We start from the raw sequence: 26447 nt of genomic DNA, 5'->3' as shown, positions 1-26447 counted from the left end.
AGACCTTGGTGCTACCCAACCCCATAGTGCTGTCTCTTGATCAGGAGGGAATCAGGAGGGAATGACGGCAAGGCACACAGCTGCCAGGGTGAGTGTATCAGCAGAGTGTGTGGGAAGTAAGGCTAACAGTGGAGCACAAGTTACTTAACGTTTCTGCCCCAGTACGTGCTAAATTGAAGGCGCTAGAAAATAGCCATAAAATGCTATAGGTGACAATTCTTAGACTGTTATCCAAGTCCCACTTGAAATTGTCATTCCTATATAATCAGTGGATTATATCAACGAGAAAAAAGTTCTCAAATGCATAAAAATACCCAAGGACTTACCGTCATACTTTGCTAAGACTGCCTGGACATCGGCATAAGCTTGGAGCTCCAGAAGGGCTTCTAGAAGGTTTTCATGGATATTGAACATGCTTAGGAGGGGGAATTCCTTCATTAACTAGGAAACAAGAGACCAGAGGAATAATTACTATACATGCCTTATATTTTCACATTTATACTTAAGGAATATAACATTTGTGCAGTAAAAGGATTTCTAAGGTCGAGTATTTTAAGAACTAATACTTGAGGCTGGGAAAATGGCTTAGTTGGTAAAGTGCTAGCCACGTAACTTTAAGGACTGAGTTCAATCTCCAGCACCTTATAAAAAACAAAGAAAACACACAACTCCAGTGTATGACTGCAATCGCAGTGCTGTGCTGGAGAGGCAGTCAGAATCCTGGGGCTTGCTGGCCAGCTAGTTCAGCTGAATCAGTAAGCGTGATGTTCAGTGAGAACCTCTATCTCAAAAAAACAGGAAAGGAAAGGAAGGAGAGAGGGCAGAAGAGAGGGTGGGAGGGAAGGAGGGAAGAAAGGAAAGAGGGAGGAGGGCAGGCAGGCAGGCAGACAATGAGATACCAGACATTGTCCTCTGTCTTCCATATGCACATGCACACACACAAATGTGTACGCATAGAAAAAGAGTATTTATTTTTTACAGTATGATTGAGAGAAAATTTGGTTGAGATTGGGGTGGGGTAGCCTCAGTAAAAGAGGAGTCAAGGTCATCTGCTGGACCATGGGAAAGAAGAGGCAAGAGGAGTTAACGACAGAGAGGAATGTGCAAAATAACAGTGGTGGGAATCTGCTTAGAGCAGGACTATCCTGAGAGCCGAAAACCTGGAGACTACGGATGCATAGAGACCACGGTTTCCGCGGCTGTTGCATGTCAGCAAACAGAGAGCATCAGCTGGGCACATAAGCAAGACATTCTATGGTTAGGTTGAACTTGGCAAACTGGAGGAAGTTCTGTAAAATGGCAAGGAGCGAGAGATATGCCTATGACAGGAAAACAGACTAAAGGAACTCAACACAGAGAAGGACAGGTCCACTGGGATTCTACATAACAGTGCTCAACATCAGTGAGAAACAAGGAGAAGGTAGGATGAACCAAGAATTTACCAGTAAATTTTCTCTTAGATAAGGGTAAAATTGCATCTTAAGAGAGAGAACCGGGTTCTTTGTAAATTCATCAATTTGTGTTGATTTATCTAACTCCTGACAAGGACAACTACTCTCAGTAACAATATGATGGACTCTAAAAATAAATAAATCTTTTTATAACACTATCAATGATAGAAATTATGCTGAAATAAATAACAATAAAGTACAAGTGTTTTGACTAGCTTTATGACAACACGACACAAGTTAGAGTCTCTGGGAAGGAGGGAGCCTCAGTTGAGAATGCCTCAGGAAAATCTAGCTACAGGCATGCTTGTAGGGCATTTTCTTATTAGTGATGGGTGAGGGAGGGTCCAGCCTAGGGTAGGTGATGCCCTCCCTGGGCAGGTGGTCCTGAGTTCTATAAAAAAAGCAGGCAGAGCAAGCAATGAGGAGCAAGTGGATGAGCAGCACCACCCCATGGCCTCTGCATTAACTCCTTCTTTCAAGTTCCAGTCCTGCTTGAGTTCTTGTCCTGATTCCTTCAGGTATTAACTATGATGGGAAAGTTTAAGCAAAATAAACCCGTTCCTCTCCAGCTTGCTTTTGGTCATGGTGTTTCATCATAGCAATAGTAGTCCCAACTAAAACAATAGGCTAATTTACCCCTAACCAATGGACACATGGTGTGGACTGTCTACTTCCTTTGTTAAGAACATTTTTTTTAACATCTTAGCTTTACTAAGAATATTCTTTTGTTTTGTTTTGTTGTTGTTTTATCGAGACAGGGTTTCTCTGTAGCTTTGGAGCCTGTCCTGGAACTAGCTCTTGTAGACCAGGCTGGCCTTAATTAAACTCAAAGAGATCCACCTGCCTCTGTGTCTCAAATGCTGGGATTAAAGGCGTGCGCCACCACTGCCTGGCTATTCTTTGGTTATTTAAAAGCCATAACTCGCTGGATACATCTTTAAACTTTTTTTCTAAACCATAAAACATAATTTTACTACTAAAATCACTTATCAAAATCATTTGGTGTACAAAAAGGCCCACAGTCTGAACTCCCAGAAAGAGGCCTGCAATATTTTCATTGTTATTAAAGGATGCCAATGAGACAACCCCACACACTGTGGACGTTCTGTAACTAATAAAAGGATTTCTTGTTCTGGTTCACTGTGGTCCTGGCTGACATCATCCTTTGATTTTTTTTTTCACTTTTTCTAATTAAAGCTTGTTAGAACTCAAGTTTTCTGTCACACAGCAGTTGGCAAGACAATAAAGACATATTTTGAGCTGCAACATTTAAACATTTATCACTTTTGACCATTTTTTCAAGTAATAATCAAATATCAAGGACACAAGTCATATTATATAATTTTAAAATGTAATTCCAAGTTTTAGTTGCTAAAGCTTAAGCACTGATTGTTATTAAAGCGCAGAGAGGCATTGTGCAGCTGACTGCTAAAATGCACTCTGCTGGGTCTCGGGGCCATCATCTCCATGTGAAGAGCTCCCCCATATAGACATCTGCTCTGCCCTCTCATCTAGGAGATCAGGATCAACTTATACACTGTCTTTCTGACAGCTTTACGTTGTGCCCATACAGTCACACACCTGATGCCCTGCTCAACGTCTCCCTCTCCTGGAATACCTTTCAGATCTGTTCCCCAGCCTCAGTGTCTCCAGCACCAGAGCACAGTGCTACCAATCTCCCACCAATGTCCATTCCCTACACTATGACAGGTCCTTGCGCCCTTTCATATGTAAAATAGACAGATGACATTCAAGTTCTACCACAGCTGCTGAAGTAAACAGATACATCACACCCTTTTCTTTGAGCTTGGTGTCATAACTTTACATACACCCTCACACTTGGAGCTGATGTGTCCAAGAAACCTTAGTGTTCTTGTCTCAGTATCATCTTTTTCTCAACCTTTGCAAGCCTGTTATACAGTTTAGTTTTGTTTTAAACATACATTAAGATCATCCTTCATGACCCTGTCTGACTAGACGATTCCACCAGAACAATGACATGGTTATCTATTGCAATAGATAAACTAGTCAGATTTGAATAAATTTACAAAAGAAGTTGTTTATCACATTATTTGTTACAGTAAAGAAAAATGCAAGTATCTTAAAATGTGACACATTGCAAAAACAGTTATATATAGTAAATATCACTATCATTTGTCTATTATGTATGGTTATTAGAAGTTAAGTTCTTCTTGGACTTACAACCTTATTGGTGGTGACAGCATAAAGCATGGTCAGAGCACATGGAGAGATCAAATTGATATGGACCTAGAAGCTTCCTTCCTGCTGACCCATTTTCCTAGTACTGGAAGCTGCTGTTTAGGTTACTAGGGGAAGAAGGAGAAGCCATTGACAATGTCAGTGTGAATCCTGTGAACTACAATAATAACCAACTTGATAAGATATGCCCATGAGTGTAATAGTGGCACGGATGTTATGGATGAAGTTAGCCACCTTTTCCCCATTAGATTTATGGAGGACTCCACAGGAGGAAACACATGCAGGACACCATAAATATGGCCAAGAACCCATGTTTGGGAAGCTCATAGATCCCAGGAATTAACCTACTATATTGTTCTGCCAAACAGAAAAAGTATCAAGCTGCTGTCTAAATTTGTATTTCTATATCCATAGCTCTCAGTCCTCATCAGAAAAGTGTCAATGGAGGGCTCTGTCAAAAATGGGATCTCTCTCTCTCTCTCTCTCTCTCTCTCTCTCTCCCTCTCCCTCTCTCTCTCCTCTCTCCCCCCTCTCTCTCTGTCTCTCTCCTCCCTCCCTCCCTCCCTCCCTCCCTCCCTCCCTCCCTCCCTCCCTCCCTCCCTCCCTCCCTCCCTCCCTCCCTCTCTCTCTCTCTCTCTCTCTCTCTCTCTCTCTCTCTCTCTCCCCCCACATCAGGGATGAGCTTGGGAGCAGAGTGGAAAGACAGTGTTGTTGTGGGGAGGACTAGGAGGAAACAGTGCTGTCTGGATGCGAGACGTTTGCTGCACCAGTGAACTCACAGGAGCTACTCTGCCGGCACAAGATCAATTCAGTCAACATTCTTGTTTGCAGTGGGAAGAGTTCATAAGTTCCCAGCCATGAATAAGGAGCTATGGACAGTTAACGGCATCTAGGGAAAAGAAAGCTAGTTTTCTTTAGGGGTAAATGGGCAGTACAAATTCTGGGGGTGGAGTGAATGCAAGGTGGAAGTGGATCAGGAGGAAGTTAAGGGGAAGAATAGGGAGTAGTGGTTATTATCAAAATACACTGTATACATTCCCATAAAATTATTTTTAAGTTCCCCTCTAAGACCATGTCCTAACTAGACCCAGGTAATTGGCTATGTTTCTTGTACCAGGCATGATTTCCTTCTGTTGAGTTGGGTCATAAGTATAATTAGACAGTAACTTGTTACTGATATAAGTGCCATTCTCGCACCTTTGGAGCTACCTTGGCATGCTGGCCATTGGTGCAGTTCATAGGCATCAGAGATGGGTAGGGCTATTGATTGTGCCCCTCCCTTGCCAGCTTGCATAACTTCTGTTCCTATGAATGTCAAGCTGTAAGACAGGGCTTTTAGGTTGGATCCAGCTCAAATATTCTAAGTACTGCGCCTGAAATGTGCAATGTCCTCTGCATAGGGACATGCTTCTCTTCAGCATCTGAGAGGCAGCCAAGGGCAACACCAATAGGCCATATTATTTTGGGAGTCACTTAGACTGCTGTGACCAACAACTCAAATGGTGTTTCTTATGCCTAGTACTGCGTTTCTTTTAGGTAGTCTAAGACTGTGGGGGGGGGGGGGGGGCGTTGTCAGTCCAAACGTACACCTTCATTTAAGATACACATGTACGTAGCAACAAAAATCAGAGAAAATGAGAATATCAACCTGAGAGGAAGTGAGGGGGAACATGGAAGGGGTTAGAGGAAGAATAAGGAAGAGAATAAGTGGTATAATTATATTTTAATTGGAAATTTTAAAGTTCTCAAAAAACTTTTAGGGGCATGACCTGGGAAAATGCTAGCATATGGTGTTACAACAGATAAAAACTGATAAAACTATGTAATTTCATAAGATCATGCTTTTCTTGTGTGCCCTTGTATAAAAACACAGACATCTTCTAAAGTAAAATTATTTCTGATTGGTGAGATTATATAGGTGATTTTTATCTCCTGCTCCATATTTTCTATGGGTTCTAATATTTTTAAAGATACTCATATATATTTGATACAGTAAGAAGGAAAACTGATCACTTTTAATAATACTGGCTACTCACAGCCAGCAAGATGGCTGTGGGGGCAACGGGACTAACACACAGGCATGCCAACCTGAGCTGGATCCCTGGAACCCATGTGACAGTGTATAGAAAGAACCAACTCTTATAAAACTGTGCTCTGACCTTCACACACACACATGTTGTGGCATGTATAAAAGCACATACACACCATACATATATGTACATACTAACTAATTTTAAGAAGAGAGTACTGGATTTTCATTAAATTCAGGCCCACACAGGCCATGTTCCAGGCATAGAGGGCTTCCAGTTCCTTAGATAGGACACGCCCACTCATACCTTTGTCTCCTAGCTCCTTCCTTGAACACTCTCCTTCTGTCCCTGGCCCGTATGACCATGTCCTAAAACTCCAGGACACCTTCCTCCTCATCCTCCAGCTCCAGCTGACCAGAGTCTTCGTCACAGCAGCCTGCCAGTCCAGGCTCCCTGTGAGCAGTCACATCATCCTGCTTCTGTACCCTCAGTCAGAACACAATACTTATTCCACGGCTGGAATGCTTTCCGAAGTCCTGCTCCTTTGTGGAGAGACACATTACGTCCCGGGCCTGGGTCAGACCTTTCTGACATCCTGCTCCTTTGTGGAGAGACACATTACATCCCGGCCTGTGTCCGGCCTTTCTGACATCCTGCTCCTTTGTGGGGAGACACATTACATCCCGGCCTCGGTCAGGCCTTTCTGACATCCTGCTCCTTTGTGGAGAGACACATTACATCCCGGCCTCGGTCAGGCCTTTGGGTTACACAGCCCTGACCATGTTCATGTTCTTCTGCTTACGATCTCCCATTATCTATGTGCTGCAAGTTCCAACTAGACCCAGTGCACTGATGGATTTTCTTATACTAAGAGCTGCCCAGATATGCAACAGATGATGTGGAATCTCTAAGCCTGGTCTGATTTTAGAAGAAGCTAGTCACAGAACTATTCACTACAGGACCTCTAGAATTCTACAAAGCTGCAGGAAGGAGCTTCCAGCCCTAAGCCTAACTTAAGGTGGTTCCTCAGTTCAGCGCCAGACCCCATTTAGCTTTCAGGTTTGCTGCAAGGTTAAAGCCCGGCCTTGGGAGACAGAACAAGTATACATCATTCCTAGAATTCCTTCTCCAGTTGCTAGTCACTGTGTTTTTGCTCAGACTCTTTTCACCACCTGGAATACCTTTCCCCTCATTTACAAGGCTGCCTGTCAAAATCACCCCACACTCCAAAGCCCAGATCAAATACCACCTCCTAAAGTCACAGCATCATACAGAGTGAGAGCCAGCGGAGCCCACAGGGACCCTCCAGACACTGTCCTCACTTTGCAGAAGAGCTCCCTCCTACCACCCCACCACAACACAATGACGGCTGCAAATTCAAGGGACTTGGCCAAACTTAGTGCTGGGACTATGACTCAAACACAGTCATCAGCCTTGAGTCCAGATTTCAACACATCATGACTCTGGGCTCAGGAATGCCAAGTCTGGAGAACTGAACCACTTTGCTTTTGAAACAATGCTTTTATTTCTCCTTGTACTGTATTTGTGTGAATTTCAGGAAACAGTCATACCATAGAGGGGGCAAAAACAAACTGAACTAAATTTGGAGTTGTTTCTGAGTTGAAATCCAGCCCCTGCCACTTAGCGCCTGCTTCATTTTATACATTTTATAGAGATTTGGTTGAGCACCTGAGCTTTGGTTTTCTTCTGTCTTGGGTCTGTTTCACGGCATCTCCTCCAGTCCTTTCCCATCTACCAATATCACCAGCCTCACTCCCTATGTTCGACTACTTCTAGCACGTTCTGAAGTCATTTTATTTATTTGGCTTGATAATAGATCATTTAAAAATTAAAACAAAAGGACTAGGTAGTGATAACAAGCATACTATAACAGCAGGACAAACAAACACTTCTTTCCATAAGGGCCAGAGAGCTGCCAATGGGGGTGTTTCAAGACATAGGGTCTCTATGGCAACTACTCAATACTTACAACTTGAAAAGAGCTGTGGGCAATATGTAAATGAATAAGAAATCCTGTGTTCTCATAAAACTTTCTTTACAGAAGCAGGTAACAGGCTGGATGTGGACTACAGGCTTTCATTTTCCAACCCCTGGTTAATAAGAAGAACATTTAAAACCCAAAAGGTTTTTCTAAAAAGCACTTCTCAGTGATATTATACTTTAAAAGCCTGACATCTCTTCCCACAGCTAGCTGAGCAGACTGCTGTAAAATGTAAAGGCCGTCCATCCCTACAACCCACCCTTCCTTTTCCAGCTCAGGTCCCCAGAGGCCGAGGTACCACAGCTGCAGGAAACGCGGCTGCAATACAGGACCTGGCAGACTCATGACGGCTGCTCACGTGATACCGTGTTGTTCATCAGACAGAAGGAACAAGCTGGGGCCTAAAGTCTTCATGCGAACAAAAATCAAAGAGTTTTGAGTAAAGAAGTATGTTATAGAAAAACATGCTCTAAAATGCAGTATCATTTAAATAAACTTAAAAATCCACACAATTCCAGGCATTGTGACTATGTATTTTATATGTTCATTTTTATGTCCTTTTTTATTGTGTCTTCAAGATGTTCAATACTTTTCACATGTAACTTCTCAAACCCTGAAGGGCTAATTTTTATCAGGTTTATTTTGTTTTCTTAGATTTTTTTAAAGAATTTATTGTTTTGAATTGAGCTATACATTTTTTCTCACTCTCCTTCCTTCCTCCCATGTCCCCTTTCACCTTTCCCTCCTGCCCCTCATGCTCCCAATTTACTCAGGAGAGCTTTTCTTTTTCCCCTTCCTAGGCGGATGGATGTATGTCTCTCAAAGGGTCTCCTTTGTAGTATAGGTTCTCTGGAGTTATGAGCTATATGCTGGTTACTTTTTGCTTTAAAACAACTTATGAGTGACTAAGAATCATATTTGTCTTTCTGGGTCTGGGTTATGTCACTCAGTATGTTTTTTTTTCTAGTTCCATCCATTTCAATATGCCACTGTTTTTTACTGCTGAGTAATTCTCCATTCTGTAAATGTACCAGATTTTCCTTATCTATTCTTCAGTTGAGGGGCATCTAGATTGTTTCCAGGTTCTGGCTATATTACCAATAATACTGTTATGAACATAGTTGAGCAAATTGACTTTTTTGTTGTTCTTTATAAAATTATTTTTATTTCTTTAAGATTATAATGTAATTATATTATTTCTCCCTTTCCTTTCCTTACTCCAAACCCTTCCATATGCCCTCTTGTCCTCTCTCAAATTTATAATCTTTTTCATTAATTGTTGCTACATGCATATATATATGCATATACATATATATTACTAAGTAGAACCTGTTCAGTCTGTGTAATATTACTTATATGCATGTTTCAGAACTGACTATTTGTTGCTTAATAATCAATTGGCATGCAGGGGGGAGGGATTTATTTCTCCCCTCTCAGCATTTTTTAATTGCTTGTAGTTCTTTGTGTAGAGTGAGGCCTTGTGGTGTCCCAGGCCCTTAAACCACTTTAACATATCTATTATTGTTGATTAATTTACTTTTGAGGCACAATTGTTCCTTTATGGTGAGGGTTTGATTCTGCAGCTCCTCAAAGTGTTGCTAGTGTGTTCAGAAGGCACCTCAGATGGGGTGGTGGTGCACACCTATAGCCCCAATTCTTCATTAGCCACTAGGTTCACTAACAGACCTACTATGAGGAACTATATAAATTATTACCTCATCTTGAAAGATATTTTGGGGGTAAGTCTACTGTAGGGTAAGTTCCTTCCCTATTTGACTCTTAGTGGGAAGGTTGGTGGTAGGCTTAGTCAAGACTAGTTAATAGTCTTCTGGTGTATCATCGAAGTTTTATCTTTTCCAGACCTACACTGACAGCCCAATACTGTTGGAGAAATGGCATATTACAGAAATCAAGAACATGGCAACCTGGCATTATATATACACACACACACACACACACACACACACACACACACACACATATATATATACACACACATATATATGTATATATACATATATATGGATTTGGATTTGCATTCAGAAGCAGTGAACTTCTGGGGTGAGCTCATTTTGTTTTCATCAGCAAGAGAGGAGAAACACCTAAAACACAGGACACACATCAACCTCAGCATTCACTCCCAGCCAAGTATGAAACCACCATTCTTATACAATGTTGACATTTTTATATTGAATTTCTGATGTGCTTTTTGTTTATCTCTGGTATAACTGGTTTCCTTTTGAGTTTGGTTGCACAATATTGCATAGTCTATCTCTATTTATTTAGAAATAAAGCACAAAAATGGTTTGGCAACATAGTTTGCCTGTTAAGAAAAGACTACAGTTCCCATATCAAGCCTGAATGAAAGCCTATGATAAATGTTGAGGCCTGTTTTCTATAAGCCAAGTCATTCTAAATAAATCCTTGAATTCACTCACTATCTAGCACAGTTCTGTTTATTTATTTCCCTCTGTCTTCTCCTCACTGCTAATTGATTTTTTCTGGCAGCAAGAAATTGATATGCCCTGCTTTGCCTAAATATTACAGTTTCTGTAGAGTGAAAACACCAACTCTCCTATGATTCCCCTAATGCCTATGAGGAAGAACATGGGATGGGCCACAGATAGAATTTCAGCTCCAATTTTACATCATCTGGCTATTGTCAGTTCAGGTTTGTCTCAGTGGAAGAATCTGAAGCACTTGTGAAGTTAGCGTTTATGAGCTCAAATGGCCAGAGGAGGAAAGTTAATTCACAGGATCTGAAATGCTCCGTGGACATAATTCAGAACTGCAGCCTGTGTGCTTTTTCTCAGCTCACTACAGGACGAAAACAACAGTTTAAACTTTCAAGTCTGATTTGCATCTATTTAAGCATTTTATTAGTTTAGCTATCCGTGTATTGTTCCTTGAGAGGGAAAGCTCTTACATATTTTAAGGCGAAGGTAATTAACAAAGAGCCTCAGCCAGATTCCTACTAAGGTCAATTCAAGCTTAGCCTAATTAAGGTTTAAACAATTTGGCCTGTATTATATTCAAACAGCAGATATTATTTTGTTAGAGTTTCAAGTTTAACATTTTTAATCAGTTTGAAATAAAGGCATAAGCAGAACACAAAAAAGACACTGTGCAGTGCATAGCTGTCACTCTGTCATTATTTGTGCTCACACTAAGACCATGAAAGGGAAGAATGAATTACTCACTGGAGTCCTCAGAGGCACTGGAGCATTCCATTTGCACAGACACTGTAAAATGCACACTCCCGAGGCTCAAATACACGCTAACAAGAAATGTTACCTTTAGAACTAATTCAAAAGGAAATACTGAACCAAACCAATTGAAGAGTAGTGTGGTCAATATCTGTATGGACATTAGTTAAATCGCCTGTTCCTCAATGGAGTGACACACATCTACACACAGAAACCATTGCAGGCATGGCTGTGGTCTTCCGAGAAGCTGTGTATCTCACAAAAACCCAAAGGCCTAAAGGGTTACCTACATAATTTTCTATGTCTCTTATCAAAACAATGCTCAGTCCCTTCCAGATAAGGAACAATTTCTTCAGATTTTCAGTAATCAGTATAAGCTGTGTACTCATGGAGTTCTAAGAGAAGTGTGTTCAGAACAGACCCTCCCCTTGAGTTTGCTCCTCATGTGGAGCCAGCACCACGCAGATTCTCTTCCACCATGAGTGAGAAGTTCTTCACTTGCATTTAAGAGCTCCCCTTCTCAGATCTGAAGTTACAACAGCACCGTTGCTTATCACTGCTACAGAGACAATATCCCAGCCACGAACTCCATCGTAAATGGTAGTTTCGGGAGCCTCGAGGACTGATACTTTCCTTAAATTTCCAGGTAATTCTTGGAATAGAATATTTCTGTATCATCCTAAACAGCTTAGAATCTGGTGTGGCCTCACCCTAAGATAAGGAATACGCCTGGAAAATTTAATGCATATTTTGAATGACCTGGAAGCAGGCCCAATGCAAAGAGGACACTGTGTATCTCTCCTTCTGCAATGGCTCTGATCTCCTATGACAGGAATGGCTTCAATAAGCAGCTAAACATACTAACCAGCCATTTCTGTCAGAAAGAACTTTTGTTGCCAAAACCACAATCACTGTTCTTGGCAGACAGTCTTCCACATTCATATGAGTAACAGCAAATAGCATGATTCGGGAATTAACTCACTTGGTTACCTGGGGCACAGTTAACAGATACTCTGGCAGGCATTTCACAAAGTAGTATGGAAAGCCACGTCAATGGAAGGTTCTTTTAGGACAGCAATTAGTACCGAGCTGTATACCACATTGTAACATTAACCTACACACTGCTCTGTAATCACCTCAACCTTCTAGAAGTCTCTCTCCTCTACTATCTTTCACTGAGCCTTCATGGGACTGGCGTGCATGACTCTACATTCCCAAACATACCCACATACTATGTACACTAGTAAGCTACTGGCCTGGGTTTACTGCTTCATCTACAGCTAATTTCTCCAACATATGTAAAGAGTAGAAGAATGCAGAGCTGGCTTCTAGTTCTCCACAGTGTACCCAGGAACACCTTTACTTAGCTGTCAGGTAGTGGTACCTCCTCCCTAGAAGGTCATGCCATAATACCCTTAGCAGCTGTCACCTTTTTGCCATAATAGGATTTCTATTGTAATTAAACCTCTTGATCAAAAGCAGTTTGGGAAGAAAGAGGTTTGTCTCAGCTTTCATGGTCCAATCACAATCCACCATGAAGGTAAAAACAGGGCAAGAACACAAGGCAAGAACCAAGAGGCAGGAACTGAAGCAGAAGCCATGGAGAAATGTAGCTTACTGGCTTGTTCCCCATCACATCCTCAGCCAGCTTTCTTACACAACCCAGGACTACCTGCCCAGGAGTGGCACTATCCCAATGACCTGTGCCTGCCAACTTCAATCACTAATCAAGAAAACGTCTTGCCTACAGGCAAATCTTCCAGAGACATTTTCACTATTGAGTTCCCGTCTTAGACATTTTCACTATTGAGTTCCCGTCTTCCCAAATGATCCACATTGTGTCAAGCTGACATAAAAATAACCAGGACGCTCTCCTTCGATATGTTTATCCTAGTGAACAGATCCTCAAACACTGAAGATTTGGGTACCTCAGTGCATAATGTTACTTTTGACCTCAACTTATCTGCAATGTACACAATTCCAGTCCGTGTTAACATCCTATATAATAGACTCTAATCAAAGCAAGATTAATTAAGAAACCTAAGGTCATACTCAAACTCCTGACTGACATCATCTAGCCATGTTTGAACAAAAATGAAAACCTGCATTTCTTTCACCAACTATACCATTATTCCCTTCCTACATCTCTCTCTAATTTTCTAAAGAGACTCCCAGGAGTGCACCCACTCTGCACTTGCTGGTCTTCAGCAATGAGGGCTTGCACTGTCAGACCCCACCATTGTGAAGGCTGCCATGAACTCTGCTGTGCATTCTCTGCCATGGGGACTGAAAGCTTCTGGAGCCATGACCACAAATCCTTGCTTCCTTAAGCTGTTCCTGCAGGTATTTCGTCTCAGTGATGCAAAAGCACTTAAATAACCGGTAAGCTTCGCACCTGCTGAGGTTTGCATCCACTCACCAACCTGAAATCTCCTCTTAGAGAAGGAAGGGGTAGCTCAGCCCTCACAACTCCTGTGAAGACCTTTGCCACGAGACTGTTCCCTCCCTAGTTATCTGTCAGCAGTGGGACTCAGCTGAGGTGCTTGGGCTAAGAACTTGTCAACATCTCATGTTTCTTTGACTATATACAGTCTTTTCTCCATATCAAATCTATTTAACAAGTACTCTGTAAATAGTCACCGAAGCCTGCGAGATGGCTCAGAGGGTAACTATGCTCGCTGCCAACCCTGATGACCTGAATCCCATCCCTGGAACTCCTAAGTAGCAGAGAAGTGAGCTCTGCAACTTGTCCTCTGACCACCACACTGTGCTGTGGCACACACAAGTGCGCACACGCACACACACACCACCACTCCCACACACACAGAGAAAAAAAAATGCAATAATGTATTTTTTTAAAAAATATCATTATTGCTATATATGCCAGGCATACAGAACTACATTACACTGTTTTCCTCAGCCTTGGTAATATGTGGATCTCCCAGGCACCAGGGACTCCCTTTATTCAGTTCTTGGGGCACTGACCCAAGAGCAACCCGCAACAGCTTCTATCACTCTGTGGAGAATAAAGCACCCTCTGTACACGACCAAACGTCACATCACCTGTGCCTCTGAAACCTGGTCCAGGTCTCCCCTGTCCATTGCCTCTCCATGTAGCCAAACAGTATAGGCGAGGGCCTGCCCAGCACTGGCAGAAATAAGGGCTGCAAGGAGACATTCTTGCCACACTCTCCCCTGCTTACTTCTTCACAGCTCTGGAAAGCAACAGTACACAGGGGCAGTCAGCCTCAGAATGCCCCAGTCCACATTTGTAATCCCAGTACTACTGCTCACCAAGGAGGGCACAAGGCCGGCAGATGGTTCATTCTGCCCACCGTGGTCCCGGGCCCTATGCATATCTAGTGTCCACAAAGCACTTTTTTTTTGAACCCTGTGTTGCTATCTTGGTCAGTCAGGGGGTAAATGACAGTAACATCCCCCCACCTACATAATGCTTTTATATAAAATAAATATATAAAAAATTTATATAAATAATATAATGGGGCTATTTATATTGTTGGAGGTTGGTTCACATAGTTAAAAAATTCTTATTATCATCAAAACAAAATTCTCTTTGCCAACTCATATCGTTATACAATGAAAAGTGGATGACATCTGTTTCCTGCCCTGTATCTCTCCAACATGCATGCTCCAAAGTCATGTCTTTTTTTTTTTTAATAGAATAGTTGATTACCATATGTGAATGGGTGTGAGGCCACCTTTAATTCTATTTCTTAAACCTTGTGAATTAATTCAAGCTACAACTCATCTGGGGTTGTTGTTCTATGAGGATCCTCAAAGGGCAATTCCAAGCATTGGGATATGGAGTTCACCAGCGACAAGAGGAAAGCTGGGAACGGAAAGCCAGACCAGAGCGGCAATTCCTCTCTCTCTCTCTCTCTCTCTCTCTCTCTGTGTGTGTGTGTGTGTGTGTGTGTGTGTGTGTGTGTGTGTGGTATAATCTGCATCCCAAACCAGAGCGGCAATTCCTCTCTCTCTCTCTCTCTCTCTCTCTCTCTCTCTCTCTCTCTCTCTCTCTCTCTCTCTCTCTCTCTCTCTCTCTCTCTCTCTCTGTGTGTGTGTGTGTGTGTGTGTGTCTGAAGGGTATAGTCTGCATCCCAGAAGTAGCAAAAGTAGTTCCTACCTCCTCAGAGAAAGAAAACCCACGCTCTGTGAGGACACCAGAGTCATGAGGGAGGCACACACACTCAAGTCTTCTTCAAAGCCCCACACAGCTCCGACCACAGCAGTGGAAGAACCATGGACTTCCGGATGGAAATGGAAGACAGACAAGCAGTCAGCCCTCCCACCAAAGAAAGCTACTGAAAAGATAAGATGCTACAAGGAGACAAATCTACACCTCCCCGGAACAGCAGAGGGGTGGGGAAGCTGCAGTCGCAGGAGTCTAGAACAAAAGGAAAAGTCAAGGAAGTGGCAGCCTTTCTCCTGAGAGGGTCTCCAGGAAGGCTCCAAATTTGGAGTTGCCAGAGACAAGACAGGAGGGGGCTGTGAGCTAGGCTGACAGCAGACCAGCTGGCCTAAGCAGTCCTCCTCAGAGGGAGGACTAATAGGGAAACAGCCTGCATCACAACTAGAAAGGACTCAGTGTCTGGCTTGTTTAAAAAATTAGTCTTAAATGTGTGGTTCCTAAATTGTCAGATAAGTCTTATCTCAGTGCTTGATGGGAAATGTGGTGGAAATGCTCCTATCTTCTTCCCTCCAGGTATTCATTTATTTATTAATTTAGCAAACTCTGAGTACACATCATGAGCCATTGAAGAGGGTGAGGTTTGTCCCTTGTAGAATCTATTTGGTAGGGGAGTTGGAGAACAGAGATTATCCCTATAAACAAATAATAACTAGATTATTTCAAAAGTAAAAGGGGGAATTAAAAAGCAGGACAGGCTGTGATTGCTAGTAACTGTAGAGAGAGTGTGTCATACACACACATGCATGGGGGCTCCTTCAGACAGATATCCTGAAAGACTGGGTGAGAGTCCTGGGCAGAGTCTAAACAAGAACCAAGTCTGGCACAAAGAGCAACCCAATGTGGCTAACATTCTAACGAATGACAGAAACACAGCCCTACTTTGGAAGAAACTGCAGCCTTTTGAGGACTTTGAGTTTGTAGTTTATCCTAAATGCAGTGACCATTCAGTTACAGCTTCCAAGCACAACAGGAACAAATTCTGAGAGCTGTGAAAACTAGTCCGGGTCACATGCAAACAGCTACATCATTAGGGAACAAATGACAGGTGTTTGTAAGCTTAGTAAATGATCAATAAAGTAAATGTAGGTTTTAATAAATTGGGAACACTAGAAGAATAAGATAAAAACTCCAAATGTTGAACACATGCAAGGCATTTTCACTGGAAGAGGTGAAAGAGAAAAAGGGGGTGACAGAAACGAACGCAAGGATGAGAAACAGTCAGCAGTTATTCTGCTACCAATGCTAAAAGCCACAAACACAAATGGGATAAATACACAACAGTATAACACTTTCATTTCTTACTTAAATAGTACTCAACAAAATTGACAGAGCCACATGACCTTCGAAGTTAAAGAAAGCTTGATTACAGTAAAGGAAAATGAGACAAATGGGAACTTCTAACAGAGCAAAAATGCACAGACCTGAAAACGGTGCCGCGAGGCAAAGGAAAGACAGAAGACATGCAGACATGTCACACACACATGTACCACACACTGTGTTGCACATTTTGTAAGATGGTATAGTGGGGCTTCTCGCGAACCAGTAAGGCAGCATCGTCCAGGCCCCAGAGGAACAGGTGGACCTGTCACCGTGCGGCCGTAGGACCTCTAGAGATTCAGATGTCATTGCTTCTCTTCTACAGTGGTTCAAAACAGCCAGTTACAACAGATCACAAAGGGCCATGCCATTATTTAAAGTAAAAATTAACAGGCGCATTTTTATTTTTTGCAATAACTGTTCAAAACAGAACTCTTCCTCTTGAGTCTGCCTCGCTTAGTTTCTACACTTTAGCTGAACCATTCCTTATACAGCAAAATCTTCATAATCATCCTGATTCCTGTTCTTCCCATGCTACACATCTGGCTGGCTGGCACCTTCTCTCAGTTATACCCAAAAACTACAGACTAACACTGTACTCCTCTACTACCAGGCCAGCCTGGGCCACAGTTCTCTCATGTCTGCCCTCCCTGATTTTCTCTCACCACACTGCAGTCTGTGAAAATTAAGAATTCTGTCACTCCTCTGTTCAAACCTTTGTAAGGCTCCAATTCACGTATGGTCTAAGTGAACTTTACCACCGTCTGCACCCCTACATGGCCTCTGAGGCCCTCTTTTCTCTTCCTGCATCTACTCTAACCTGTTCACCCAGGACTCTTGTGCTGTTAGTGGTACATTCCAGGTGCTCTCCTGCCTTAGGACTCTTGACCCCATGTCATAAGACTCCAGTCTTGTATAAATGTCACTTTCAATATTGTGCATACCTCTGACTTCCCTGAATTAACTCTTCTCTGTCCCTGCGCTTCTTCAACCTAGACCTGCCTTGCGTGCCTTTTTCTCATAGCCTTAATGATACATCACTCTAACGTACTATGAAAGTAAGTATATCATGTTTATTAGTGATTAGGAGAGTTCTACCCTCTCCTGGAATATAAGCTGGGTAAGAGCCTTTGACTTGTTCACTGATCTAGAAACCACAAAGAACAGAAACTGGCATGGAGAGACAGCCCACATATTTTTTGTTGAATAAATATATAGATGGTGAATGGGTTAGGACAAAGCAGGTATAGCAAAACCAAAATCAGGTTGCAGGATAAAAGGAAAAGAGAAGGTAGAGAATCAGAAAAAAAGCAAGCCAGACAAGAGCCATTGTACAAAACCAGAACGGAATTTGGGAAAGACAGTAAACAGCACTAAAAATCTAGAAGAACTAGTTGTGAATACAGCTGAAACACGGGAGTCAGGTTTTGTTCTCCTGCTCCACACTCCTGTTTATGGACGGCACTCCGGGGCTTTCAGTGTTGCTCAGATGATTGCTGTGAGTCTAACATGACTCACATAACTTACATGACTAGGGAGTTCTTATGTGCATAGCATTAACTTTCAAGGCTCACTCTCTATTTGTACATACAGCAAAGAAAGAATCTAGAAATGTGCCAGCAGTCACCATAGCAACAGCTAATTACATTATTTCATTGTTTGTCTTTAACACAGTGGTACATCTGTATATCTTTAAAGATTAAAAAACAAATTGTTTAAGTATATTCTTGGCTGCCTACAGGTAATAAAAGCATCCTTCCCCTTCTCAAACCTCATACAAGGAGGATGTACTTTCTTTAATTATTCACCTTAACAACCTCTAAATCAAGTTTTCAACCAAATCAAGTTACCCATAACAATCCATAACAATCTTTTTTTTTTTTTTTTTCGGTTTTTCAAGACAGGGTTTCTCTGCAGCTTTTTTAGAGCCTGTCCTGGACCTAGCTCTTGTAGACCAGGCTGGCCTCGAACTCACAGAGATCCGCCTGCCTCTGCCTCCCGAGTGCTGGGATTAAAGGCGTGCGCCACCACCGCCCGGCAACAATCTTTTTTTATGGTTTATTTTTTTATATTTAAAAATTTCCATCTCCTCCTCTCCTCCTCCCCCTGCCCTCCCCTCCCCTCCACCTATACCCCCCATCCCTCTCAAAGCCAAGGAGCCATCAGGGTTCCCTACTCTATGTTAAGACCAAGGTCCTTCCAACTCCCCCCAGGTCCAGGAAGGTGATCAACCAAGCTGAGAAGGCTCCCACAGAGCCCGTCCATGCAGAATCTTAAGTAAAGAAACAAAAAGAACTGTATATAAGAAAAGCACATGACTTATGGAGTAAAAAGTCAAAAAGGAAAGGAAAAGGGCTATAAAAATTAAGAATGAACAAATGATATAAAAAGGAAATAAAAACAGGCCCTCAAAAATATTCATTTAGCATCCTTCCTAAAAGAACCTTTGCATTTTTATAAAAAGAGCAGAGTCAGTAAAGTTAATTTCCTGCAAGTGTAAGGGTATGAGTTCAATTCCCATAATCCACATGTTTTTGTTTTTGTTTTCTAATGTGCACGGAGGTGAAGTCAAGTAAATCCCTGAGGATTACTGCCAGCCAGACTAACTTACTTGGCAAGTTAAAGACCAGTGAGCAACACTGTCTAAAGGCAGATGGTACCTGAGGAATAAAACCTGAGGTTATCTGTGGCCTCCACCTCCACATGTGCATGTTCACACACACACACACACACACACACACACACACAAAATTCCTATAAAATATATCTCACAATTAGTACAGAGCACACTAGTTCTCTTTTACAAGTCATTGATTTTATAAATCATTCATTTTGCTATTTGATAAATAGCAAAGTGAAAAAAGCAGTAGTCCTTAATGGTTGACAGGTTTTAACTAATCCCAGAGGTGCATATGTATGTTTTTGATGGTGTGTACTATGTGTCTGTGTGCGTGTCTACATATGTGTGTGGAGGCTAGAGGTCATCATCAGGTGTCTGTCTCAACCATTGTTCACCTTCTTTCTTTTATCCCTCTTCATTTTTATTTTACTAAAAATTGGTAATTCCTTAGGCAAAGTTTATTCTCCATTATAGAAACTGCCTAGCCAAGGCAAGGACAAGGGGACCACTGCTACAATCAACTCACATCCAGAGAGAGAACAATGCCTTGTTATCATTAATTTCATCCAAATTCTGGAGATGTAATGGGACTTCATAGGCAGTCCCAAGGTCCACCTTATGTGTTTGAGGCAGAGTCTCTCTTGCTGAACCCAGAGCTCACAATTGGCTAGACAGACAGGCCAAGGAAGCCTCTGGCTCTTCCTGGACTTGACTCTTCACTAAGATTATAACACTGTGCTTGGCTTCTGGGTGGGTGATAGAGATTAGAATTCAGATCCTCACACTTGGGTGGCAGGCATTCACCCTGAGCCATCTCTCCAACCATGTTTTCGAACAAATGCTCTAGAATTTTAAATTCTAGTTTAGTTATCATAAGAAAATAATATACTTATTATAATAATTCAGTACTATAAAGATTTTTAAAGGATAGTACAACTTTCTATTTCCAGGTTATTTTCTAATGCTTGTATAAATGATCTTCATGACATCCTTAAAGAACTCAGGAATTCTTTACATCAAGACTATTTTATAGTAATATACATTCTTTTCTTAGTCTCACATTTTCAATATACATTTGGCAGTCCTCCCAGAGGCCACATGTTGAGACTACAAACTAAACACAGAATCAGACAGGAGACTGGCTATCTCCTCTCAGCTAGACACTAAAGAGACTTGACCAAGCATTAAAACAATGACACCCTTTTCAGTAATTGTTTTGCCTAAATAAATACAATTATTTTGCCATAAAATATTTGCTAATATATATTTGCAATTCTATTTTTGAAATGAATAAATCTTTTAAAAATTTTACAGTTTTAATTTCCAAAATGGTAAACATAACTAAACAAACATATACAAACTTCAGTGGTTTGAAATAATTTTAAATGGACTCTCAGAGTAGCAAGTTTGAGAGCTATTAGTTCATATTAGCATCTATTTTTAATTGAAAAAATCGAATTATATCATACACAACGCTCATCATTTTACTCTTCACTTGATAACACAGCTTTAAAATGATGGTAAGCATGCCAATAATGAGTTATTATTCCACATAATGGCCTGCACCAAATTATTTTATGTTAATTAGTCCATTTAACAATTGTAATATCAGTATGAGTATACCCTAGGCACTTCTGATACAGGCAATCTGAAGACTATACTTTCTGGAGTACTCACTAGATATGACATGGACCAAATACCCTTTCCTAGAACACAGTGAACAATACAGAATTGTTGGCTAATATTTAGATGGTACTTAAGACTCTGAGACTGAATGCTGGCACCTGTTGGGCCACTGAGGGGAAGAATGCTGCTGGTTGGATATAAAATTCTTCCTTCAAGTTGCATGTTGAAGCTTAGACCTCAACACAACATTCATAGGTGGAAATACTGGGAAAGTGAATGGACCAGGAGGGCTCTGGTGTAATCAGTGGATTCAGACATTCGTTAATCAATTTATAATTGATAACTATTGGGAAATGGTGGAAATTGTGGAAGGTGGAGGAGGTGGTGCTTTGGAAGGTTCTATCTTGTCCCTGGCCTTCACCCGTTCACCTCCTTCCTGACTGTTGAAAGCTCAGAAACATCCTTCTACCTTAATGAACCAACCGCTTCAACCACAACCCAGAAACAATGGGACCAGTTTGCCAAGGACTGAAACCTTAGAAACTCTGAGCCAGCATAAATTTCCCTCCCTCATGCTCTCATGTATTCTGTCACAGTGACTAGAAACTAACACAGCATGGCTTTCTAAGTCGATTGTATAGAATGTTTCAGAAAGAGTGTGACATCTGTGTCAGGACATGGAAAGAGAAGCAATACTTCAGAGATAGAAAAATAACAATGGAAGAAAATGGTTCAGAGATGTTAACAAAACTATAGAGAGCAGGAGAAGCAGGTCAACTTTTAGAGAAGATACAGATTTGGGGGAAGAAGACAAACACGGATCTGAAATCATGTACAAGGAGCAATGAAGGCCATGATTCCACATCAGTCTCTCACTAGGAACTCACAAAAACCTCCAACTTAAGTTATTCTTCTTGCCTTTGATACCCCTTAAGGAATTCCATGGGGCAAAACAGACCTCCAACCAAAGCTGGGCAAGTCTAGGGGTACTCTAGAGGTTTGTGCCAAGACTTCAGGCTATAAGTGAAACATGTAACTTCTGTATGGAAACAGGTCTACTCAGCCCTGGATTCTCTAGTCTGGTACTTGCTCATGAGGAATGATCCTGACTGCTACTATCACCACTGCAGCCTAGGTACATTTAGGAATGTTCTAGACAACTGGAGACTGATGGGACTTAGGTCACCACAATATACAGGCCGGTCTCCCTCATCTTACAATGCACAGGACAGCTCCCCAACAAATGGTTATATGGCCCAGAATGTTCAGAGCTGAGCTTTGGAAAACCTGCTCTAAACAGATGATCGCAGGAGCTGTTGGATTCTTTCAGAGAGGCAGATTATCCCATGCCTATTGTTTATTCATACCCAGCTTGACAAGTATGACTAAGGAATCAGACCACAGACATCTGCCTTGTGAATTCCACTTCAAATACACTCAAATAGAACAAGAGACAAGCAAAATAGATGTTAAAAGAAAAAAAGAAAAAGCAATGTCACATACCAAGTATTAAAGATAAGAACCAACACAATGACTCTTCCTTAAATTTAAGACAGAAAAATGCAACTCTGTTCTGAATAATCAACACATTGCAGCCAAGTTCAACAGCCAATGAGCCCCGTCAGCTCTGCTCACTCCCGAAACACTCCTTTCCTCTAAGGTGCTTCTGTACTCTTGGTTGCAAGAGACTTCTATGGAAAAGGAGCTTGTGTTCTTATGAACAAAAATCCTGGAGTACACAATAGCTAATGGGTTGTTTTAAGAATAGAGACTCTATGAATCTTGACAACAGAGAGTAAAATGTGCATTTACTTCAACAGTATTTCACTGATGAAATTCAGTATTTTATTTGAACAGTTGTGTAAGCTTGAATTGTAGAAATAATAGAAATTCTCTTCAGCCCCATTCCCAGAATTCTCTTTTATGTTCTTTCAATGACAGTGCAGCAGGTTTGCCCTTCTTTGTGGTTTCTCCAGAAAAGCTTTTCCCAGTGTTTCTGCTTTCAGTGTGGAAGGTGTTCTAACTCTGGCATTCCAATTTTTACTTTGAAATCTGCTCAAGGAAAAATTAAACTCATGCATATGGAGAAGAGATCGCTGTGTCTCGGTGAGAAAATAGATCCTCCTGCCTGAATGTTTTATCAGTAGGCTGCCTGGAGCCCACTGTGCTGCCTTATCAGAGGACACTGCATAGCAAGATGGTTTCTGCTATTAAAGGAGTTAATCCTCGGAGAAGAATGACTCACACAACTGAGTGAGTGAGGCAAGTCAGGCCTGGCCAACAACCCTGTGCTACAAGGGCCGGCTGCATCCTCTATGTGGGATAGAGGGCACTTAGGGGGTTTCTGAAGCCACACTTGGAATAGTGCCCTTTAAAACACACCTCTCCCAAGGAATATGGTCACCACAGCAGGGCCTATATTGTCGGGCACTCCATAAACTCAGAGAAAAGACAATGGGTGTTGCCTCTGGAAGGCTGCTGTTCCCACAAGTTTCAGGCTCTCTCTGGAGGAGGATGCATGGGTGGGCTCCAGGTTCACCTGATTCTTTTTGTAGGTTGCAGCATAGTAGTGCGAAGGCCCAGGTGTGGTGTGTGCTTCCCATGCTTGGGTCTGCTACTCCATTAAACAGCTGGACAGTCCCAGACTGGAGGACAGGGAGAGGGGAGAAAGGTTATGAAGGAAATATGTGTTCATCCATGATGGAATTCTTTTAACAGAAGAGAGAATTTAAAAAAACTATTATATTTTTAAGACTGGGAGATTTTTTGGAGCCATGAATGTTCTTAAAGCTTTTCAACTTGCAGAAATTCCATTCCCTGATACAGCAGAGAAACACTGCCAGTCACTCTGGCTGTGTGGAGTTGGGACCAACTGTCCCTTTCTCCATCTTAACCTGGTCTAGCCACATTCAGTCCTTATCTTCTTTCTTCTCTCCTCCTCCCCCCTCACTTTCCCTCATCTTCCTCCTCTCCCTTCCTTTCCTCTTCCTCCTCTTCTTTCTTATTCTTAGCCTTAATTAACCTGGAGCAGACATAATACACAGAGGAATACATTTCAGTGATCTTATTATGTGCTTAAGCATTTCCAAAGGAAAAGCAAGTTCTGGCTATTTTAATTTCATTTTTTCCTTGGTCTTTTCTGCTTATTTTTTGTGTACACATATAAAATTTCATATGCTTAAAATCAACATATCCATCCTGTATTTAGTGTGATTAGCTTTTGGTTTAACATTATTTTCTATCTACAATTCAACTTACTGATCTAGCCCAAATATAGGTTTAAAGAGAAAGTCTGGGACAGACGAGAGGAGAGAGGGGGGGGGGAGGGGGAGGGGGGGAGAGAGAGACAGTGGCAAGCAATCAAGAAGCCTGGCTGTGGACTCATCTCTGCCTTTTCTGTGGTGTGGACTAAAGGCAGCTCCTCACTTTCTGCTGGGGCTTGTCACTTCGTCCTCCGTGAATAGGGACTAATGCTTCCTAACACTAGGGAAACTGCTTGGTGAAGAGAACCCGGTTACATAATATAACACACTTGGCATGAAATATGAATGCTTATAGTTTTCTTCATATTTTCCATTACTTAAGTTATGCATATGATTTTCTTGCCAGTTGTCCTAAAGGACATCTTGAGATAATTCCAATTTCATTTTTAAATTAAAATCTAAGTATTCATTTTTGAAAATTGCCATAATACTGTTCATATTTACTGGGTAGAGCATAACATCTTATGCCTTCACTATTTATTGATTAGATTAGGGGAGCTGTCAGTCCTTTACCTCAATCTACACGCCCATATATACCTACGTATTACATGCATATTTATATGCACACAGATGGGTATTATTTGTATTATTTGTATTACAAAATGACATTTCCTTATTACAGTTTTAGCACATGGACTGGAACCCAGGGACTCCTCCATGCTCTGGGTGTGCTTTGCCAATAAACCAAATCGCAACGCCTTTGTCTTCTTATTTTTTTTTTAAAATGTAAACAGGCACTTTGTCTGAATGTATGCCTGCTGACCAGAAGAGGGCATCAGATTGTGAGCCACCATATGGTTGGGAATTGAACTCAGGACCTCTGGAAGAGCAGCCAGTGCTCTTAACTACTGAGCCATCTCTCCAGCCCCTCTTCTTAGTTCTTATGATAACTACAACTAATAAAGTACCCTGGTTTTCAAGAATCTAGGGAAAGTTATTGAAATTGCTACAGTAGTATTAGTTTATTGTACTAAATTTGAATATAACAGTTTGAGCCATAATTGATTTCCTAGTAACTACACACTGAAAAAGTAAATCTCCTAGCCTTCTGCAGAAGACGGGCAGGAAGACTGGCTTCAGGCACGAGCAGAGTGGATGACCGCAATGAAGTGGTGTGCTGCACACACAACTGGGAAGCAGGACATATGAGCTCACAAAGATCGTGGCGTCATTCACAAGACCTGTGCAAGAGCCAGCCAGACAAAACCCCAACGTGGGATGAGTAGACACCAAGTCCCATGAAATTGGGGGTGGATAGAGAAGGAACCAGAGCAGAGGGAACAGGGAATGAATTAACACATACAATATGTGTACATGAAATCCTCAAATAATAAAAAATAATTAAATTACTGGACATTAAAATACCTTGAAACAAGATTTTAAAAAATAAAAATCAATAAATAAACGAAAATGATTAATCTCATTACTGATTTCCCCCAACAGTCTCAAAGGTTGACTAAAAGATACCTACTGAGATTCTTAAAATTATGCCAGTCACCCTATAGATAATGAGTATATTATCTCATTTAAATCTGCAGGACTCATACAAGGTTATTGTGAAAACCACTGCTACCTTACAGATAAGGAAAACAGAAGGCAGAAATGAATTAAAATGTCCCGGGTTGTTCGCCCTGTCAGATGGGAGCTGGTTTTACCACCCAAGAGACTCCTGTGGCTATTCCTGGTTCTGCTCAAGGTCTGCTCTGTCAGGAGCGTCGTCACATGAGCATCTGCTCTGTCAGGAGCGTCGCCACCCGAGCATCAATGAAACTCACATCTCTCATCATTTTCGCGGCTTCTCTGGTCCGCCCAAGTCTCCGGGCACACATTGCCAGCCTTCTCTTGATATATACCAAGACGTTGGTGTCTCGTCCTGAGAAAGGAGAGATAAAACATCAACATTTTAAAAAGTCAACAAAAACCAAGAGCTTTAAGTTAACCAGCAAGAAAAATGCAGAAGCCCATTTGCTTACCATTAAATAGATCCCTCAAGGAGGACAGTTTGCTCTTTTGCCCTTTCCTACTGCCAAGAGCACAGAGAACTAATTTTGTTAATAATAGAGTGAATACAGAGTAAAGCAAAAGTATTTAGATGCCCAAAGGCCAAAATCATGACTGTTTACCTAATCTGTGCTTTTGAGTTAGTTGAATATTTGCTAATAAATAAAATCTCTGTCACACAGGCCTAAGAAAATGAACACACTGACTCTGCAAGAAGTTCACAAGCAAGAATCCCATGTTCCACAAGTGTGCATGCTTTTGGTAAAGATGCAGAGGTGAATCTCAGGCTGCATCCTGATGAACTATTTCTTCCCGTTCCTGACATTAACTCTGGAGAAGCCTCATCTTGAACTTCTGGTTCATATTACTCTTTCTTTAACACTAGTGACATCATAATCATCTCCAGGTCCCCAAAGCAGTTGGTTTTAGATGGCGATATAACACATTCCAGATATGACAATAGAGCATGCACAAAATGAAAAACTACCCTAGTGTCAGAGA

General features: G+C 41.6%; 1 protein-coding gene across 2 annotated transcripts in view; it reads right to left on the bottom strand.

Moving 5' to 3' along the window:
• The window catches only part of St7 (suppression of tumorigenicity 7), a 232166-nt gene that overhangs the window by 56076 nt on the left and 149643 nt on the right, over positions 1 to 26447 (bottom strand). For both annotated transcript variants that reach the window (XM_038318939.2, XM_038318940.2), the window contains 2 exons: positions 25721 to 25818; positions 327 to 441 (listed from right to left, as the gene is read on the bottom strand). In XM_038318939.2, coding sequence (XP_038174867.1) covers positions 327 to 441; positions 25721 to 25818 — 213 coding nt within the window. The remainder of the gene's footprint in view (positions 1 to 326; positions 442 to 25720; positions 25819 to 26447) is intronic.

The sequence above is a fragment of the Arvicola amphibius genome, chromosome 2 (genome assembly GCF_903992535.2).
Source record: "Arvicola amphibius chromosome 2, mArvAmp1.2, whole genome shotgun sequence".
Classification (NCBI taxonomy): domain Eukaryota; kingdom Metazoa; phylum Chordata; class Mammalia; order Rodentia; family Cricetidae; genus Arvicola; species Arvicola amphibius.
This window is presented reverse-complemented; position numbering and strand designations above follow the sequence as displayed.